This window comes from Galeopterus variegatus, unplaced genomic scaffold (genome assembly GCF_000696425.1).
Source record: "Galeopterus variegatus unplaced genomic scaffold, G_variegatus-3.0.2 Scaffold2738, whole genome shotgun sequence".
In the NCBI taxonomy this organism is placed as follows: Eukaryota; Metazoa; Chordata; class Mammalia; order Dermoptera; family Cynocephalidae; genus Galeopterus; species Galeopterus variegatus.
In genome coordinates, this window is record NW_007728849.1 from 121,674 (window position 1) to 143,939 (window position 22,266).

The 22,266-nt window shown below is 40.9% G+C and overlaps 1 protein-coding gene across 1 annotated transcript in view; it reads left to right on the forward strand.

Annotated features, from left to right (window-relative positions):
• RAB31 (RAB31, member RAS oncogene family) overlaps nt 1–22,266 on the forward strand; it is a gene marked incomplete at its 5' end in the record, with an annotated part of 71,591 nt that overhangs the window by 27,124 nt on the left and 22,201 nt on the right. The window contains 2 exons of the mRNA XM_008582850.1: nt 1,067–1,138; nt 2,200–2,306. Of these exons, the coding sequence (XP_008581072.1) occupies nt 1,067–1,138; nt 2,200–2,306 (179 nt within the window). The remainder of the gene's footprint in view (nt 1–1,066; nt 1,139–2,199; nt 2,307–22,266) is intronic.

The window sequence follows — 22,266 nt, forward strand, 5'->3', positions numbered from 1 at the left end:
ACCCTCAGCGGGAGCGCCGCCGTGCTCCCAAGCGGCACACTCTCCAGTGCGCCACCGGGCCAGCCCGCCCAAGATAATTTTTAATTTAAAAAAAGATGCAAATTAAGACTGGACCCTTCTCCAAAATATGGATAAATATATGTATTCTGATAATGATTATCTGTCCTCTTTGGGGATAAATACTCTAGTAACTGGTGATACTTGCTTTGTTAACATTGTGGAATGAGGATCATCTAATATCTCAGTGTTCGCAGCCCTTAGGTGGGTGAGAAAGCTGTGCACTGGAGAGTGGGCAGCCGTCCAGGCCTGAGGACGGGCTGCCCTTGCTGCAGCGTTGCTCATTAACGGCTCAGCAAGGGTCTTGTGATCTTTGCCCGTGTTCTGTTTTCCTCCCATTGGCTTACGTCTTTTTCTACTGCTGTGTAATTCTAATGAGATTGCCCTGGGTCAATTTTATGGGATAAATGATGAGCAGTAGAAAAAAGAAAATTCACAGGATGGCAACATTTAAAATAAAAATTGTTATGTTGAANGCAGTAGAAAAAAGAAAATTCACAGGATGGCAACATTTAAAATAAAAATTGTTATGTTGAATTTTCAGAAGGAAAGAACAGAGCTGTGGTTACTAAAGGTGGAAAAGGGGGAGGGTAAGAGGGAAGGGGTTCGTGAGAAATTGGTTAATGGTCACAAAGAATGGTTATGTTTTGTAATGATGAACATGCTAATTATCCTGATTTGACTGATCATCACACATTGTTCACAGGTATTGATAATTCAACTCTGTACTCCACAAATATGTGTAATCATCTATGTTTCAGTAAAAAAAAAATAGATAAAATAAAATTTGTTTTTGGTCTTTGTCCATGAGTAGATTTCATGGTCTACAAACCACAAACATATGTGCAGGCAGGAAGGAAAATTTATTATCTAATATGAACCCTGGAAAAATTCTAGGGGGAATTTAGGGATCCTGTAAGGGTGATGTAGGATAAACATTTTATATTTAATTTGGGATTGCGTAAAACCTGTTCACAGTGGCCTGAAACTGTTCATTGTTCTTTAACAGTTCCATTCACTGGCTCCCATGTACTACCGAGGGTCTGCTGCGGCTGTCATTGTATATGATATTACCAAACAGGTAAGGACTCCTCCTTAGAAGTTCGGCACCAGCTATGGTGAGTCTGTCTTAGACCAAAGCAGAGACTCACTGCTTGAGTTGTGCCAGCATCCTGGAATGAGATTTCATAGTGTGGTAGTCGGGGATAGTGAACACTGAGTTTATTTCACCCAACGAAGCACCTCAGATTGATCTGCTAAATTAAATAAACGACAATAAACATTCCTTTTTAAAACTGACTGTTTGTAGAGGAAGGGTCATGCCTCCTAATTCTATGCTCCAGAATGTCAGCTTCTTAAGAAAAGGAAAATTACTTTAAGTTCTGCATGTTTTATAATTATAGGATACTTATTTTCTATTAGCGTTTTAGTCATGTTACTTAAAATGCCAAGGATAATGTTTATATATGTGTGTGTGTATATATATATGTGTGTGTGTGTGTGTTTGTGTATAAACAATATACATATATTTTTAGTTATCAGATTGAGGCTGTAGGATATCCATCAACAAATAGCCGCAGTGGTATGATGACATTTTTCCCCAATCCTGCAAGTTGAATTATTTACTTTTTTCTCTGGAGTGCTGACTCTGTGCTGAGACTGTTAGTTTAATGATCCAGCCTAGTTTCCATCCGTAAGCTCCTGACCACCTCTAAGTGTGTTGTCTTTCTTGGCTTGTTTCCTGGTGGACAGTTGTGAGTGAAGGGCCGAAAGGAAAACAGGACACTAAAAATATATATTTCTTTCCTGACATGGGTGTGAACACTCATTTAGTCCTGTTATCCTTATTCATGTGGAGTCGGGCCTATAGTTTTAAGCAAATATTATTTATAGAAGAAAATTACTGATATGATTTTCTTAATTTCATTAAGTTTTAATTTTAGAAAAAGGACCTTTAATAGGCTATTTAAGTATAAGTTAACTAATGTTAACTTTTGTGCCTAGATAGGGGTAGTATGTTAATCTGCGTGAGTCTTCTAAAAATATTTTTCTCCATTAAATTGAATTGAGTTTGCATTTCTATTTGGTTGAAATATAATATTGACAGGTCTTTCCAATGATTCATTTACACTTTTGGTTTAGGATTCATTTCATACTTTGAAGAAATGGGTCAAAGAACTGAAAGAACATGGTCCAGAAAACATTGTAATGGCTATTGCTGGAAACAAATGTGATCTCTCAGATATTAGGTAAGATGCATTTAAAAATTTTTTGTGTGTAGTTCATATCCTTCAGCCCTGAATGTCTGCAGGTAAAAAGGTATTATGCCTTTGTTGTTATGTCTGCTGTCAGTGTAATAATTTAATTGATGGCCATTCACAATGTGGTATTTATTCAATCAGAGTGGAATTAGGGAAAATGATAGGGAAATGCAAATCAGATGGACCATACGGTCATGAATATTGAAATCAAATCTCCTATACATAGCACAGTTACATCCCTGACTCTGGATATCTTTGAACTAGATTGTTTTATTATTTTGAATGTTAACTTTTCCATTGTTATCATTATTATCACCAGCACAATTTTAGTAACACTTCCATATGGTAATAACTATTAGAATTCTTAATATTTTCCATAGCATCCCTGCCCGTTATAGTTGTCGATTTTAACCTGAGGATATAGTCAAGTCTATAATGTCACTATGATGTATTCATTGTCTGTGAACACGTTGGCTTCCCCCAGTGACAATGGATTGTTGAACTTCCTTTACCTGGAGAGAGTTCACATGGATTAGAGACTTGAGAGTAGCTTTATCTAGCCTGGTAAGCTAACTATTTTACTAACTAAATATGTTAGAAAAAAGGAAATAGTGAATTTGTGTTGTCTTCATTCTCTTGGTTAATTTAATTCCCAGGAATTCCAGTAGTTGATTTTCATAAAGACAACTACATCATGCTTCTGGTTTTGCTAATCCAAATAGGATTAAACCAAAGATAAATAAACAGTGAAAATGGATCTTGCAAAAGTTCTTGACATGGCATTTGATAAATTGCTCTGTTTCTCTGGGATTTCAAAAACTTTATATCACATGGCACCGGGCTGGTTTATAATAACGGATGTGAGTACCACTTAGCCATTTGTTTTTCTGGAGGCTGGACAAATCTTTAAACTGCCCAGACTTGGTTCGGAATCTCCCTTCTTTACTGTAGTTCTGAGTCAGCTGGCCTGTCTGCTATTCCTAGCAGAATTGCTTGAAGTACTCTCACTGGAAGGGGTCGTGGGCGAGCAGAGACAGCCTTTGCTGAGAGACGGTGCTGCTGTCCAGCACCACCTAATCGTGGTGCTGATGGTACACCGTGAAGCAAAATCAAGCTTTGCATACGAGCATTATGGAATGCCGGGGGACTAGAACTTCAGCAGAAAGTGATTTGGACTTGTATGGTATAGGTTAGGATTCTTGGTTACATGGAACTGAAACCCAATTGAAATTAATTTCAGGAAAAAGGGGAATTTATTGGAAGGTCCTGGTATCCATGTGGTGAAAACCCGGGCTGCCTTTAGCCCTGATATTTGACATGTCTGGAGAGATGTTGGCATTCTCTCTTCCATGTCTAAAATGCCATGGAAGGATTTCCCCACATTATGACAGGTACCTGTGGCTGAGGGAGGGGATTTAGGTAGTACGAGATATTTTCCACTATAACCTTGAGAATAGAGGGTGGGAAGTCTTGAAGAGGGCACTTCCTAGGAAAGTGTAGCCTGGCCAGACAAAACGTATCTGCTGCGACACGTTGGCTTGGCTACCAACAATTAAAGACACTCCATTTCTCAGGATGGAATTCACCTTTCATGCACTGGTACAGCATTCTCCTCAGCGAGTGGTCTGGTCTGTGCCCCCTGGTCCCTCTATATGCAGTTTTCCAAATGCCCCAGCTGATGTAATCCATCCATCTCACTTTCAGTTATTCACTCACAACCCTCCATCCCATATGAGAGACAATCCATGATTCCTGGCTCTCTGGGTAATATCTTTTCTCCTCTGGTTTGGCCTCAGTGAGTTCTGAATGTGGCTCCCCAAGGTCCTGCAGTTGTGGTTTAAAGTGCGGAATTTATATCTTTTGTTACACACAATGTTATCTTAGATGGCACTTGTTATCGAACCACACTACAATGAAGTGACTCCCTTCATTTGACATCCCTTACTGCAGTTCTCCCTCAAACTTCTGATTGGCTCAACGAGAAAGACTAGTTTGATGCTAGTAAATTTCTAATTTGTAAACATCTTATATATTTTCCTGAGATAACTTACAAACATAAAATTCACCTAGTTTAAGTGTACAGTGAGTTTTAGTATATTTATAGAGTTGTGTAACATCATCACATCTAATTTTAAGACATTTCTATCTCCCTACATTGAACATCATGCCCACTTACAGTCACTCCCAATTTCCGCCTCTCTCCAGCTCCTGGCAACCATGAATCTACTTTTTTGTCTCTATAAATTTGCTTTTTCTGGATATTTTATATAAATGGAATCATACAATATGTGGTCTTTTGTGACTAGCTTCTTTCACTTAGCGTAATGTTTTTGAGGTTTGTCTGTGTTGTGGTTCATTCGTTTTTATGGCTGAATAATATTTTATTGTCTAGATTTACCACATTTTATTTATTCATTCACCAGTTGGCATCTGAGTTGGTTTTGGCTATTGTAAAAAATACTGCTATGAATAATTATGTCCAAATTTTGTGTGGATGTATGTTTTCATTTCTCTTGGAGTGGAATTTCTGGGTCATATGGTAACCCCGTTTAACGCTTTGAGGAACTCATAAACTCACAAAGTGCAGTATTCACATTTAAGTATCTCATCAATTTTGAGTTAATGTTTGTGTATGATGTAAGATATTTATCCAAATTCATCTTTTTCCATGTGGATATCTTATTGCCCCAGCACCATTTGCTGAAAAGATTTATTTTCCATTGAATTTTTTGGTCACTTTACAAATTTTTAAAGATTAGCTGACCATAAATGTTGAGCCTTATTTTTGTGCTCTTAATTTTATTCAGGTGATCTACATGTCTGCTGTTATGCCAGTGCCATACCGTTTGATTGCTGTAGCTTTTTGTCTTAAGTTTGAAATTGGGAATTGCTAGTCTTCCAACTTTGTTCTCTTTTTCAAGATTGTTTGGCTATTCTGGGTCCTTCACATTTCCATATGAATTTTAGGATCCACTTCTCAATTTCTGCAAAAACAAACAAACACATGGCAACTGGGCTTTAGCAGAGACCAATCTGGGTATTATTGCCATCTTACAATCTTAAGTTTTCCTGTCCATGAACATGAGATGTCTTTCCATTCTATATAAGTCTTTAATTTCTTTTAGCAATGTTTTCCCATTTTCAGTGTACAAGTCCTACATTTTTTTTGCTATATTTATTGCAAAGTATTTGATTTTTCTTGATGGTATTATTTCATTTATGGCATGGTTATTGCTAGTGTATAGAAATACAATTGATTTTGTAGGTTTATCTTGTATCCTATGACCTTACTGAACTCATTTTTTAGTTCTAGTTGTAGTTTTTTAGTAAATTCTTTGGAGTTTTCTATATACAAGATTATGTTATCAGTGAATAAAGACAATTTTACTTCTTCCTTTCCAATATGGGTGCCTTTTATTATTTCTTTTTCTTCTCTAATTGCCCTGGCTAGAACCTCCAGTACAATGTTGACTAACAGTGGTGAGAGCAGGCATTTTTATCTTCTTCCTGATCTTAGGGGCAAAGCATCTAGTCTTTCTCCACTAAGTATAATGTTAGCTGTAGATTTTACTTAGATCCTCGATATCAGGTTCAGGAAGTTCCCCTTCTATTCCTAGTTTATTGAAGGGTTTTACCATGAATGAACGTTGGATTTTGTCAGATAATTTTTCTGCATCTTTTGAGATAATTATGTAGTTTTTTTGTCCTTTAATCTGTCGTATTACATTAATTGATTTTTGGATGTTAAACTAACCTTGCATTCCTGGGATAAATCGAACTTGGCCATGATACATAATCCTTTTTAAACATTGCTAGATTTGGCTTGCTAGTATTTTGTTAAGGATTTTTTTGACTATATTCATGAGGGATATTGGTCTGTAATTTTCTTCTCTGTAATGTCGTTGTTTGGCATTGGTATCAGGGATACAATGAATGAGTTAGGAAGTGTTCCTTCCTCTATTTTGTAGAAGAGTTTGTGAAGGATTGGTGTTAATTCTTCTCTAAATGTTATGTGATTTATTTGTGCAGTTCATAGTATTTTCTTATCCTTTTAATTTCTCTAAGGTCAGTAGTGATGTCTCCTTTTTCATTTCTAATTTTAGAAATTTGAGTCTTCTCTCAGTTCTCATTCAGTCTAGCTGAAAGTTTGTCAATTTTGCTGACTTTTTCAAAGAAACAATGTTTCCTTTTTTTCCTATTTCATTCATTTTCCCCCTCATCGTTATTATTTCCTTTTTTCTCTTTGCTTTGTGTGTGCTTTGCTCTTTATTTTCTAGTTTTTTAAGGAGGGAGGTTGGGATTTTTTAAAGTGGGCATTTACAGCTATAAATTTTCCTCTAAGCACTGCTTTGGCTGCATCCCGTAAGTTTTGGTGCATTGTGTTTTTAATCATCTCAAAATATTTTCTAATTTATTTTCTAATTTATTTACTGACTGATTATTTAGTAACGTATTGTTTAATTTTCACATATTTATGAATTCTCCAAGTTTCTGACTGTTGATTTCTCATTTAGTTCCATTATAATCTGAAACATACTTTGTATGATTTTAATTATTTTAAATTCATTGAGATTTTTATGGCTTACCATATGGTCTAACCTGGAGGATATTCCATGTGAGCAAGTAAGTTTGTGTCACCTCTTTTTTATACTTGCTATTTTCCTTTTGAGAAATGGGTTGAGGAGCCTAAGGTTGAGGGCCTTCTGCAGACAACTATATATAGCTAGAATTGAATTATATTTTATCTTTATTGCATTTATTTTTTAGGATTACATCCTTTTTATGACAACTGATACTAGTGTTCCATTTATGATGGTGATAAAACATTTCTTTTAAAATGTTAAAAGAGTTGATCTATGCACACGACATGATGGTATACATAGAAAATCCCAAGGAATAAAGCAAAAAAACTTCTAAAACTAATAAGTGGGTTCAACAAAGTCATAAGATACAAGATCAAACAGAAAAATAAATTATATTTCTATATACTAACAATGAATATGCAGAAACTGAATTTAAAAGTGCAATATCCTTTACAGTTGCTCCAAAGAAAAGGAAATACTTAGGTATGTACTTAACAAAACATGTATAGGATCTGTATGCTGAAAATCACAAAATGCTTATTAAAAAAATCAAATAAGACTTGGGTAAATGGGTAAATATTGTGTTTATGAATTGAAAGTCTCAACATAGTAAAGGTGTTCATTCTCTCCAGATTGTTCTATAGGTTAGGAGCAATTTCTATGAAGATCTTAGCAAAGTTTGTTGTAAACATAGACACACCTATTGTTAAGTTTATATAGAAAGGCACAGGCACTAGAATAGCTAAAATAACACTGACAAAGAATAATGTAATGGAAAGAATCACTCTATCCTATACTAAGGCTTACTAATATGGGTACAGTAATCAGTACAGTACGGTGTTGGCAGTGGGGTGGACACATAGATGAACAGAACGGAATGGAGGACCTGGAAATAAATCCACACAAATATGCTTAACTGATTTTTGACAAAGATGCGAAAGGAGGAAGGGGATGGTCTTTGTAACAAATGATGCTGGAGTAATTAGATACTTATAGGCAAAACAAGAACTGCAAGCTTATATAAAAATTAATCTAAAATGAGTCATAGACTTCAATGTAAAACTATAAAACATTTGGAAAAACTACTAAGAGAAAATCTTTAGGATCTGGGGCTAGGAAAAGAGTTCTTAGACTTGACATGAAAAGCATGATCCATATAAGGAAAAGATGATAAATTGGACCTCTTCAAAATGAAAAACATTTGCTCTGTGAAAAGACTGTATGAGGACAATGAGAGACAAGCTGCAGACTGGGAGAAAATACTTGCAAGCCAGATATCTACAAAGGACTGGTATGTGGGCTACTAAAGAACTTTCAGAACTTAAGGTGTAAAAAACCCCACCTGATTTGAAAATGGGCAACAGACTTGAACAGACATTTCATCAAAGAGAACATGAAGATGATGAATAATGATACAAAAAGATGTTCATCATCATTAGAAGACCCATCAGAATGGCTAGCATAAAAGACAGTGACAATACCTAATGCTGGTGAGGATACAGAAAAAATTGGGTCATTCATTCATGGCTGGTGTGACTGTAAAATTGGCACTGCCGTCCTGGAAAGCAGCTTGTCGGTTTCTTATAAAACTAAACGTGCAAATACCATATGGTCTAGCAATCACACGCTTGGGCATTTATCCCAGAGTAATGAAAACTTATGTTCACACAAACCCTGCATGTGAATATTCATAGACACTTTATCAAAACTGGTATCAGCACAGATGTTCTTCAGCAAGTGAATGATTAAACAAGTGAATGGTTAAACAAACTCTGGTGCATCCCTATCATAGCCTGGCACTCAGCAACAAAAGAAAACAAGCTGCCAATACTTGAAACTTGAATGAGTCTTCAGGGGAATTGTTCTGAGTGGTTGAAGCCAATCCCAAAGATTTCATGGTGTCTGATTCCTTTTATATACATTTTTGAAATGAAAACATTTTAGAAATAGAGGCTAGATTAGTGGTAGCCAGGGGTTATGGTTAGCGGCAATGGGGACAGGAGAGGGGAAGGAAGGTGGTCGTGGATATAAAAGGGCAACATAAGGGCTCCTTGTGATGCTGGAACTGCTCAGTGTCTTATCTGCAGTGGTAGACGCGTGAATCTACACAGGTGAGAAAACTGTATAGAACTTAATATATGTGCACTTACACACGCACGAGTGAGTAGAAGTCAAACTGGGGAAATCCAAATAAGATACAGTGTTTCAATATCAACATCTTGTTTGTAATATTATTTTATAGTTTTGCAAAATGTGACCATGTGGAGAAACTGGGCAAAGTATAAAAGGAATCTCTTGGTTTTCTTTCTTTCTTTTTTTTTTTTTTAATTTTAAATTTAAAATTTTTTTACAGCTGACCAATACAGGTATTCTTTCTTATAACCGCATGTGAATTTACAGTTATCTCAATAAAAAAATCAATTAACAAAGAATTGATTGAGATAAAAATAATAAATATTCAAACAGTGGTACATTTGTATAAATCTATATATGAATATTATAATATTATATATAAACACATATGGCAGAAATTGCAAAGAGGGGTATGTTTGACTAAAGTTTTGTGAATACAGATGATGAGTTTAACAATCTCCAGCACAGCCAATGTACAAAAGAAGAACAGGACAACTATATAGTCATGCGTCCTTTAATGAAGGGGATATGTTCTGAGAAATGCATCAGGCCACTTCGTCGTCGTGTGAACATCATGGCGTGTGCTCTCACAGACCTAGATGGTACAGTCTGCTGCACACCTAGGCTATATGGTATGGCCATTATAATTTTATGGGACCACCATTGTATCTGTGGTCAGTTGTTGACAGAAACGTCGTTATGTGGCACCTGACTATATTAAAAACTCATTTAAAAAAGAGGGAAAGGGAAAGCCTAATATATTTGTCTCTGTCTAGAGTATATATATCTCCCATGAGACAGGAATTGTCTGGTAAATGATCAGGCCTGGGAACCTAATGGACATCTGCTGCTGACACCTTTCCCTGGCAGGGGAAACCGATTCTTGGTCAGCCAATCTGGCTGCTCCAGATTCTGCCTGCTGGGGTGATTTCTCTGGGGAGTTGGGCAAATCTCTAAGCCCCAGTCCTTATTCAGAGCTTGACCTTCTTTTACTCCAGTCCCAAAATATTTTGCTGTCCTGCAACTCCCAAAAGGCTCTATTTGATTCCTCACCGGGGGTTGTAGAGGGATGGTATGTAGATCTGAGTGTGTGTGTGTGTGTGTGTGTGTGTGTGTGTGCTTGGGTGTGTGTGTGTGTGGAACCTGATCTCATCTAGCAGACGTTGCTTGTGTAAGCTTGTCAGTCCCTAGGAGGAGCCATGCCTGGAGTATTTTGAGAGTATGCTGGAATGAAAGTGGAATTCGCTCTCTGAACTTAGCTCAGCCCACTTGAGACATCTGAGTTCAGCAGTCGCTGCGTTTTATTTCCATGCATGCTCCGTGAGCTGATATTAAGGTCCGCCCCATTCCCTAAAGTGGAAGGCATTCAGAGGCATCTGGTCAGGTAAATTCAGGACTTCTAGTTAGGATTTTCTTAGGCTCCTGATCTTGGTGAGAGATTTTCCTGACCTTTTTCTTATTATTGTAAAATCGGAGTAATATGTGTCTCTCTGAATCCAAGGCGGGGAGGTGAAGTGGCGTGTGGGGAGACTGTCCTGGGCTCGCAAAGGGCAGGGCTGTCACTTCTCTTCCTCCTGCTGCTCCTCTCTTCCCCATGATGACCTGCCTTGGAAGAAGTTCTGGTCACAGCCCCCAGGGTGGAGAGTGGTCAGTTCCCAACAGGACCTGGTTGCTCCCTTCTCCCCACGGTCTGCTGATGCTGGGGTAAGGGTTGCAAAGTTGGGGACATTTTAGAGGCATACAGGGGTAAAAGAAAATAAGAAAAACCTCGACTGAACTGAGTATGCAGGACCTGGGGCATCAGTTGACTTGAGCATCAGCAGCGTGGAGAGGAGACGAGCAACCTGCCTGGTCAAGATGACAGGAGAAGCTAGCACGCCGCCGGAGCAGCACCGGTCACCGCGTTTCTGGACAAGGCATGGGGCTAATTCAAGGTTCTATGCTCTAAGAGGGCAGATGGCCTGGGGTCTAGATAGAAGAGAAACTTTCTTCGCAGAAATTCTGGGGAGCCCAGCAAGAGACTGCATGGCTTCATTCTGGGCCTGGCAGAAGAAGTGGGGTAATCGGATTTTGAAAAGAAATAGGTAACTTTGCCTCAGTGGTTTAAAAAGTTTCAGGAACAAAAGAATCACGTAAGGCATCTGTTACAAATTTTGAGTCCAGGATCTAAACTCCAGAGATTCTGATTCAATAGGAGAGGGAGGTGTGGATTTGTGCGTTTTTTAAGAGATTCTTTTACAAGTGGTCCAAGGGTCATACTTGGAAAAGTATTGCCTTGGGCGACAGGAGTTTATGGTAGAGAAGGATGAGGAAGCCCCCGCATCTGTCACAGCATCTGTCCAGGTCTCCGACTGCAGGCCAGACCAGCCTGGACCTCGCTCCCGCCCTTCAGGCCTCGTGCAGAGCAGACACGGGGGCGCGGCTTTCAGGATCCAGAAGTAGCGCCCTTCACCTTGCCACCTCTTCGGAATTATTCCCGTTGCTCTCTGGCCCCTCCTCTTGTGCATCTCACGTTGATAATCATCAGGAGAAAGGATGTGATAGAGTAAGTTCACCTCCATGTAACTGATATGAAGCTCCCCCGTCGGCCAGCGTCTTGTATCCACCCAGCCGCCTCCTGGAATGTTGGACTCCCTTATAACCAGCCTATACTTGGTTATCTTTGGCTTGGGCCAGGGGTTAGGGTCACCTGGCTGTGGCACATTCATGAAAGGAGCTGTAGGTATTGCAGGAAACATCTGTTTTCATTGGCAATGGGGCCAGGATACTCCGGTGTGTCAAGGTTAGAGTAGGAACAGGATGTCCTATCCCACCTATCGCCCTTTAGCCAGAATTAGTCCCTCATGTTTCCTCTTACAAGCAAGATCCGCCTTACAAGCAAGCCTTGACCTGTAGCCACCATTATAGGTAATGTCTTGGGAGAAATTACTCCATCCCATCCCTTGCCCATCGCAGGTTCCAGCTCTGCATTTCCTTTGCATGATCTTGTTTTCCTGATTTTGAATTCTTGACTCTACGCAAATCTTCTTGGACTCTCCCAAATTTGGAACTCTTCCTGCCTTTCTTGATGATTTGGACATTGGTCTTTGCCTAACAGAACCTAACTTGAACTACTGTCCAATCTCAGGGGTCTCCTGTTGGCATTTCATTGGAATTCGACCCCTCACTGCCACATTGAGAGCCGTGAATGAATCAGAAATGGTGAGGGAGGGATCAAAGAAATCACTAACAGGAGAAGGCCCCTCAGGCCTAATTCCTTTAATTTTGCAAGCCGTAGCAGTGGAAAGTTACTCAACAACCGTGATGATGGACACGGGCTGGGAAATGGGGGAATCTTCTCGCAGGTGGTGGGCAGTGACCTTGAGATGGCTGTGCTGTCACTGGCCTCCTCTGCCCAAGATTCCTTCAATCCACCCCCACCCGCCCCCTTAAATACAACCCACAGGATACTCAGGGACTATTCGTGCATGCACTTACCTCTTCTGAGGTGTGGAATCATGGTCTCTACGATCTTACGTCAACACTCTGGTGTCTCTTAGAGAAACATTGAGAGAGATTGGTGGGGCTGCTGCCGGTGAGTCAAGGATTTTTTCCTGGAGTAGAGGTTGTACACCTAGAAGAGGGTGTCTGGGGATAGGAGTGAAACAGGGTAGGGTAGGAGGAAAGACATTTGTCCAATCAGTTCCCAGTCATTCACTTAGCAAATAAATTTTGGTGCTTCTTTTGTGTGTAGCAAAGTACTATGGTAAGTGCAAGAAAAGAGAAGAAGATATTTTCCTTAGAGCTATTTACTCCTATCTGGGGAGCCAAGAAATGGGTGGGGAAGTATCTACAGAGCAATATGAGACTATATTTAATGAAGTTCCAAGTGGTATGGTGCAGTCCAGAGAGGATGAAGGAATTCAGGAAGGGGAAAGTCCAGAGTCATCTAGTGAGATTAGGAAAGGCTCACGGATGGCAGGTGTCACACCAGGGCTGTTACCGATGAGTCAGGAGGGAGGAAATTCCAGGAAGGGGGAAGATCAAGGACAGAGGCCCAGAGGTGGGAGTGAGCTTGGCATGTGCCATGGGGCAGGGCCATTGAGAATGTCTCCTGATCCTCTGCCCTCGGGAAGGGTGCAGAAGACAGAGGACAGTGTGGTCTGCAAGGGTGCAGCGTGGCCGGGCTTGATGGGCCGGGCCAGGAGAGCTCCTGCCTCCAGCTTCCCTTCTTGCCATCAGCCAGGGCACTGTTTTCTCCTGAGCCTGGGGGTGGCCTTGGGCTCCTTCTTAACACGATGCTTCAGGTAGTCACTACCAGTTAGAGAGGTGAAACTGTTTGCCACCCTCTAGGTGGACTGTGGGAGCCATTCTAGACTCCTGACTGAGTATGCAAGTCATATAGTTTTCCTGTGCAATCTGCTGGAAAGTAGGGTGGTCCTGACCTTCCACAGCTTCCCACAGTATACATCAACCAAGTCCAAAATGCCACTAGGCATCTCCTGTTTCTCATTTTTGGATAAGTTGACTTTTTTAGGAGATTAAAATATATTTAAAAATAATTTTTTTAAAACTAAGAATGCATAAATTAAATTGTTTTCATTTCTTATGTATGACTCCAAAATCCGTTCTAGACTTGGTAATGAGCCAAAAATGGGTATAGGAAAATTATATTAAGTGAAATAAGACAGGCACAGAAAGAGAAATACTGCATGTTCCAACTTATTTGTGGGAGCCAATAAAAATAAATAAGTAAATGTACAAACAAACAGTGGGGGAAGGGGGAAAGAAGACACAACAATCACAACAATTCCTTGATCTTGTTAAGACAAGTGAACAGATATGATGTTGATGGGGGGGAGGAGGGAGAGGGAGGGAGGAAAAGGAGGAATTGGTACAAAAATCAACTATATTGTATATTGATAAATTAAAATAATATAGATGATAGATAGATATGGGTATAGGAGTTTCTTAAAAATTACACAAACCTACTATCGGAATTTGAGATGGTAGATAACAAAAATGCAGTTTATTCCAAATACTAAAAGCACATAAGCCAAAGAACAACAAAAGCCACCAGAAGATCTGGAAATATGATGGAAAGTGTTAAATGCACACAGCATTTTCTTTAGTGAGATGGTGAGGAAGGAAAGGGTCTGTGCTGTGGAACGTGTGTTTGGTGCTCTGGGCGGTGCCTTCCTGCGTTTCTGCCTCCTGATGCCCTGCTGGGTGTAGCTAAGCCTGACGTGCATGCCGACATCAAAGCAGGAGGGGGCAGCTAAAACTGAGCCCCCCAGAGAGCCCAGCAAAGGCATCTGGAATCTCTCTTTCTTTTTTGAATTATAAAATATTCTCAAAATACATATAAAACATTTATGTATATTTTAAAGAATAACATGGGAATAAAATGAGCAGCAACGTCACTATGCCAGAGCCTCCCTCCCCAATGTGTCCCCTTCTCTCCAGCCAGAACTCACTGCTATCCTGACTTTTGTGACAGTCATTTCTTTGTTTTCCTTATGCTTTACACCATGTTTGAATTTCTAAACAATGGATTTAGAATTGCCTGTTTTTGAGCTTTATGTAAACTGAATCCTACTTTATGTATTGTGAGATGACTTGTTTTCTGTACTCAGCACGCTGGTCCATCCCCATGGGCGTTAGCTGTGTTTTGTATACTTTCATTGCTGTATACTGTTCTATTTTATGAGCGTAACACAATTTTTCTGCTCACTCTACTGTTGGTGGATGTTTGGGTCATTTCTGGTTTGTGTTGTGATGAACCTTGCTTCTTGAACATTCTTTCTTGGATCTCACAGTGCCGAGTGTAAGCATTTCTCCGACTGGGGTATGTAAGTTCAGTTGCTGAGTCACAGAGTGTGAGCAAGCTCAGTTTTACAGAGTGGATACCAGTAATGTGTTGTAGTGTGCTGCTGCTTTGTATTCTTGCAGACTCTTAGTGTTGTGAGAATTCAGGGTGTGTAGTGATATCCGATAGTAATTCCAGTTTGCATTTCCCTAATTACCTATAAAGTTGGCAGCTTTTTATTTGTGTATTGGTCATTCAAGTTTCCTCTTATGTGAAGTGTCTTTTGGGTTGTTTACCTTAATTTTGTTTATTCTTAGGATTTAAAAATATGGATATTTGATACTATTCCTTTGTCCTCCGTCTGTGCTGAAAAATATCTTCAAACTTAAGTCCTATCTTCACAATCTCTTTATGTTGTTGTTTCATCCTTAGAAGTCCTTAATTCCTATGTAACATGATTTATCCATTTTTTCCTTTGTGGTTTGTTTTGTGGGGGTTGGGGGAGGAGGCTTATTTAAGAAATCTTTTTATACGCCCAAGATCAGGAAGATATTTCCCTATAATTAATTGTCTTTCACAAGGTTTACGGTTTTAGTTTTCCTGTCTTTTTTTATTTTTTATTTTTTTGGTGGCTGGCTGGTGTGGGGATCTAATCCTTCACCCCAGTGTTATCAGCACTGTGCTCTCCCAAGCAGACTAACCAGCCAGCCCTTCCTATGTGTCTTTAAATCACTCGTGATTGATTTTTATATATTCTGCCTCATTTTCCCATATACATATCCAGTTGTCTCGGCATGATTGGTTGTAAAGTACATTCTTTCCCCCACTACCTCAGTTGTATACCATCTCAGTTATACATCATGTGTCGTATGTGTACACATCTGTTTCTGGGGCTCTATTCTGTTCCATTGGCTTATTTATCCGTCCTTATATCAGTGCAACACTGACTTAATTATTACAGCTTAATCATAGGTCTTGATAAATGGTCCAAACTTATGGTGTGGAATCTTGTAGAGCTACTGCTAGGGTCTGGAGCTCACAGACTCCTCGAGCCCGTTCACAAACCTTTCACACGCAGGTCTACGAGCTAGTTAACTGGACAAAATGGTCCTTGGAGTCTTGGCTGAAGTAGGAATAGTCTTTATTCAGCATACACAAGACTATGGGCTGGGCAGTACAAAAAGAAACTCAGAAACTCAACTGCTACCAGCAAAGTCCAAAGAAAAACTGAAACTGAGCAGCTGCCAGCAGAGTAAACATGCTCTATTGTTAGATGTTTAGAGGCCAGCACTGCTTCACAAACTGCAGAACACACAATAGCAATTAACTAGAAAGATACATGGGTGCACATGCACACTAACTCCACCCAGACACAACTTGTTTATAAGAAATGTGCTGCTCGACCCCCCCAGCCAGACCTGAGCGAAGGGAGCCTGACTAAATTATTCTATTTTCCCCACAATCCACCCCTTCAGGGTCCCTCTCTGTACAATCTATGCATTAAAAATCCACAATGTTCCCTTAGCGAGGATAAATGACCCTTTTATTTATATAACCTATTGTTTGTTCGATATGGCTTAAGCCTTGTCCTTAAGGCTTGTCCTGTATTTCTGTCCTTTAGCCGCACATGTCCAGTTAGTAGTCATCATTGGTGTGATTTTCCATGGGAATCCTGTAGTAATACTGATGTGAAGTTCAGTGTATATTCAGTAGATGATCACGCCAACATTAGTATGTACCCAGTCGACTCTGATGCAGTGCCTGCAGCCAGAACACTATGGGCAAAAAGACAGGGTTATTGGTACCAATAGGGGAAGTTCTTGCCGCTCTGGTAAGATACATGCCAGTTTGCCATCCTGAGAAAGGATAGTTGCAGGAATAGGTGTCTTACCTGGTTTATGATACCATACTATATCTGCTAATGCTGTAGGATCTGGAGGTTCTACATGTAACAGTATAGGGGAACTCATAATTGGCCATAATGATAATACAAATGTGCCCTTTAGAATAGAGCACTTATCTGTTTCAGGCCATGTTACCTTTCCTAAAGGAGGCCAGGTACTTGTCACCCAAGGTGAAACTTGCAAGCCTTCCTTTAATCCTTTTCCCAAGGCCCTATTAAGCCAACCCAGCGTATATGGGGGCTTTTATTCTCCAAGGCCATTCCCATTGTACTGTCTGTCCCTGTTGCAAACCAGTTGGGGCCGGTAAGAGAATATTTCCATTCTTTCCATATCCTGGCTTCAAAAGCTCATCTTTAGTAGTGACTTACAGTTGTATAGGTGCTGCAGCCCTATGCAACAGAGCTTCCACTGGAGAGGGCCACCCTTGCGGGGTCTCTCATTTAGAATTCTGACTGTTGGCCATAACTGCTGTGTCCACCCCTTCGGGGATGGGGGTTGGGTAGATAGCCTTATTCCCTTTTTTAAAAGGCCATTGTACCGTTCAATCATTCCTGCTGCCTGGGGATGATATGGCACATGTAACTTCCACTGAATGGACAACTGGGAGGCCCACCTCTGAACCCCATGTCCAGTAAAGTGGGTTCCATTATCACTCTCTATGACTACAGGCCGGCCATACATGGCCATAAGGCTATTCAATGCCTTCACAGTGTTTTAACCTGGTCTGGGGCCTTACAAGGCCATACAAACTGAAGACCAATAACTCTCTGACTTTGGCAGTGGTCCCAGAAGATCCACCTGCCACCATGTCAGTGACACTCTCACATGAGTTATCTGCCCATTGGGGGCATTTTTTTCTCAGGTTTATGTGGCACCTGGTGAGCCATCGACCCCCTGGTCTTGCAGCCAGCATGCTGCCTTTTTCAACGTAGCCACCCAGCCACATCAGCTGCTGGAGCAGCCACCTTACCTTAGCCAGAGCATCAGTTTCATCATTGCCAACTCAACATGAAGCCTCCGGTCCTCGCCTATCCCCAAAAGACGAGCACCTTGGCCTGCTCCCTAATCAAAACGGAACACTTCATCTGCCTCCTCGGGAACAACCAAAAAATCTTTTAAATCCACTGAACATACCTTGTTACCTGTTTCCAGACGTTTAGCGAAACGCTGTTCAGGGCGCAATTGCTGCCTTAAGGCAAACAGAACTGCATTTGGCTGCCGGTCAATTTTCTTTTTATCAACCCCTGCTGCAAGCATGTCAAGCCACATCTGCTTATGGCTGGTCTTGCTTGGTCCCTTTGGGATAAAATCCCGAGTATTTCTTGGGGGTTTGGTCTTAGCCACCTTTCAGACCCCTTTTGCTTGTCTCCTGTCCTCTACTTTACCCAAGCTGGCTATCATGTTCATTACCTCATGTATAGGACGACCAATGTATGGGGCCAGTATGGCCATCAGTGACCCAAAGGATGCTGACAGGGCATTTTGCAGCACTATGTCTCTCATGCTGCCTGTAAAGCTTTGATCGTCTGAGCCACAAGTGTTCACATTAAACATGGACTGCAGCATCCCCAGCTCCCAAATGATTTGGACCAACTCAGCATATGTTTGCCGTTTACTAACAATCTTTGGCAGTTCTCCAGCATTTGCCCACATGGTTCAGGCAGCTGCACTCACCCATTCCATTAAGGAGTGATTACCTGCCCTTGCACGTACCTGTGGCTATTCTGCAGCCGTTGCCTCAGGGATGGGTGCATGGTGATGGAGGCCAATTTTTCCATCTCCTCACCAGAGCATATCACACTATCCACCCCTAGGTCCAATAACCACAACAGCCAAGCAGCCAGGGTCTCCCCCTGTTTCTGCTGAAACTGTCTCCCCGAGTCAACTAACTCAACCTGTGTATATGGGACATAGGTGGTAAATTGGGTCACCTGTGGATTGCCCACTGGTTGTCTGCCCAGTCCCATAGGCTGTTCGTGTTTCACTTTCTGGGGCACGACAGATCGTGCCTGGGAACGCACGGTCTCCCCCAACTCACCAGTGGGTTCATTGTCTTCCCCGGTATGAGAGGCTGGAGTGGCCAGTTGCTGCATGTCATCTTCCAGGACATTCATCCATGCTTCCAACAACTCTGCTTTTCGCTTTCTTATCTTCCAGTAGCTATATGTCATCCACCAACAATTCTGCTTCCGCTTCAAATCTTGATCAGTTTGCAGCAGAGTGAGCAAAAGCCAGGCTCCAGTCAGCAGAAAAGTGGCCACCGGGCACATGTTCAAAAGTAGCCACATTTCCTCCTTCTCCAATGGCTTTTTGGCTCCTGTACCTGCTCAGAATTGTGCCGACTACACCAATTGTGGCATAATCCTGCCGACGACGCCAATTACAGAGCTACTGCTAAGGGTCTGAAGCTCACAGACCCCTCAAGCCCGTTCACAAACCCTTCACATGCAGGTCTATGAGCTAGGTGACTGGCAAAAAGGTCCTTGGAGCCTTGGATGAAGTAGGAATAGTCTTTATTCAGCACACACAACACTATGAGCTAAACGGTCCACAGAGAAACCCCAAAATTCAATTGCTGCCGGCAAAGTCCAAAGAAAAACTGAAACCAAGCAGCTGCCAGCAGAGTAAACATGCTTTATTGTTAGAAGCAAGCTCTCTGTGCCAGCCTGCTTCACAAACTGCAGAACACACAAAAGCAGTTAACTAGAAAGATACATGGGTGCACATGCGCACTAACTCCACCTGCACACGACTTGTTTACAAGAAATGTCAGGGAGCCTGACTAAATTATCCTATTTTCCCCACACCAATATTTGTTGGTCCCAGAGAAGATTTTAATTTTTAATTTTTATTTCCACTAGTTTGTTTTACTCCTTTTGTTCTTTTTTCTTTATTTTTATAGGTATTTTAGTTTTACAGAGAAATTGAGCAGAAGGTACAAATAGTTCCCATGCCCTCCCCCGACCCACATGCCCAGTTTCTCCTATTATTGACATGGTACAGTAGTGTGGTATATTTGTTATTGTTATAATTATGAATCAATATGGACATATTATTATTAACTTAATTTTACATTAGGGTTCCCTCTTTGTATTGTGCAGTTCTATAGGTTTTTCCAAATGTGTAATAGCATGTGTTCACTATTATAGTATCATACAGGACAGTTTTGCTGCCCTAAAAGTCCCTCAGAGAAGATTTTGTGAGATTTTATAGTGTGGGTGTGGATGTGTTATGGTCTTGTGAAGATTGAGTTTATTTTGTGCTGCAAGTTATCATGCAGCACTATGTTATTTTGTCACTCAAATTGTTGCAGCTTTGGCCACTGGGAGCTCTTTCTGTTGGCTCCTGTGTCCCTTTGACAAATGCCTGTTATTTTGGTTTTTTGAGCACTTCCTTACTTTTTGGCATAACAAGATGTTCCAGGTTTATCGTGTGTATTTTTCACCTTCAGTCCTAGAGTCAGCCATCTCTCCAAGGAGGAGCCCTGGTTCCTTTTATTGGAGAACAGTATTAAAAACCAAGATCTGGGCACTAGGTGTGCTTGTCATTACTGGGATGTCTTTGCTTGTAGGCCCTCAGTGAACAGAGCTAGGAAGTATATGTGTGTACACACAGTACCTATAATTATTTCTATATTTATCCATCTGAATCTATATTAAGATAAACATAAGTTTGGGCCGGCCCGGTGGCGCAATGGAGAGTGCGCCGCTTGGGAGCACGGCGGCGCTCCCGCCGAGGGTTTGGATCCCATGTGGAGACCGGTTCCTGCTCACTGGCTGAGCGCGGTGCGGGCGCGACGCTGAGGGTTACGATCCCGTTGCCGGTCCTCGGTACGGGTGTGACACCGAGGGTTGCGATCCCGTTACCAGTCAGTAAAAAAGACAAAAAAGGAAAAAAAAAAAAAAGATAAACATAAGTTTATATTGATGCCTCTGACTCTGATTCAGACCACAGGCCTCATCCTAACCTTCTTTGGAGGATGGGGAAGGGATATTTTAAAAGGTCATCAACTTCTGTATGATTAAGCAGAGCAGTAAGCTTTTGTTCCTGGAGATTTTCTTAGAAGACAGAGTAATCTTTTCACTTTCATGTCACGTCCTGCCCAGAAGTTTCAGCATTTTGTAGTAATTTCTGTTAAGAACTACAATTATTTCAGTGATTACTTTCAGATGGCATGATTTTTACTTATTTGATTTGAATTCTGTCACTTAGGCAGAAGACTGAATACAAGTTCATCATCATCATCATCATCGTCATTGCCGACCCACACTGAGTGTGTCAGACACCATTCTAAGTAGTTTATGTTAATCCTCACAACCCTACGAAAAAGTTACTATCATTCTCCCATCTTATCAATGAGGAAACTGAGACACAGGGAAGTTAAGGAGCTTGTCCCAGGACCTGCTCTTCAGAGGGTGTAGGCTCAGCTTCAAACCCAGAGTCTGTTCCAGAGCCTGTGTTCTTGACTGTCCTGCTATCTTGCTCCTCATAAGATGGACGAGCAGGATCTGTAACGGAGAGTAATCTCCAAACTATCAGAAGAGAACGTGGCAGCTGGCTTGATCCCGATCAGAGGATTTGATGCTAACAACTCTTTCTAGTGGTTCTCTCTGGCTCCTTCAGGACGAGCCTAAATTTCTGTCTGGAGAAGGGGCATTAAGAGGCAAAGGATGGCCAAAGGCCCTAGAGAGCCCATGTTTTCTGCTCAGTCCTCATTCAATTCTAAATTCTGATATTTTTCCATGAGAAAGAACCCATTTAAGTCTGTGGCAAGAACCTGACACTGCTTGTTTGAACTTGACACCAGGAATTTGGCCCCCAGTGAGTAGCATTTAAGGACATTATTAAGCAAGCAAGGCCCCCTGGGAACAAAAATTCTTCCCAGGGTACACATGTCAAGCGCTTTATCCGTAAGTGCTTAGATCATTGTAATGTGTTGTTGTCCTATTAAATATTTACTGTGAAGGTAGTAATTATTCTTCGTACTTTAAAAGAAGTTCATTTTAGTTTTAGTTCTACCTGCCAGATAAATCAATCTTAGTATCTATAAGAACTAGCGTTTTAAACAGATTTTGCTGCTTTAATTAGTGTTACACAGACATCTTGGATATTTAGAGAGAATATGAGCTAATGGCAAACTCTGATTCTTCATTTCATTGGGTGCTCTAGGGAACATGTTGTGAGAATCTACTTCTTAGCACACAGAGCCTTGGCAAGCACCTTGCAGCTTTCCTGTGCTTGATTTTGATGGAATGTTGTGAGTGATTTCCATTGCTTTTGGCTAGAATACCTCAAACGTGGGATGGTCTTGACAAAAATAATTCCACCAGACATATAACAGCCAGCTCCTGCCCACTGTTGCATGTTACTCGTGGCTGGCTCAGTTGGTCTTTTAAGCTTGACCTTGACAGGTGGCTGTGGCTGGGGGAGAGAGTAAAGATATAGAGCAAACATTTAAAAATGAGTTGTTAAATATTATGTTCCAGGAGTTTGGCCAAATTTAAAATGCTTAGTTACTGCTGTTATGGTATTTTAGAAAT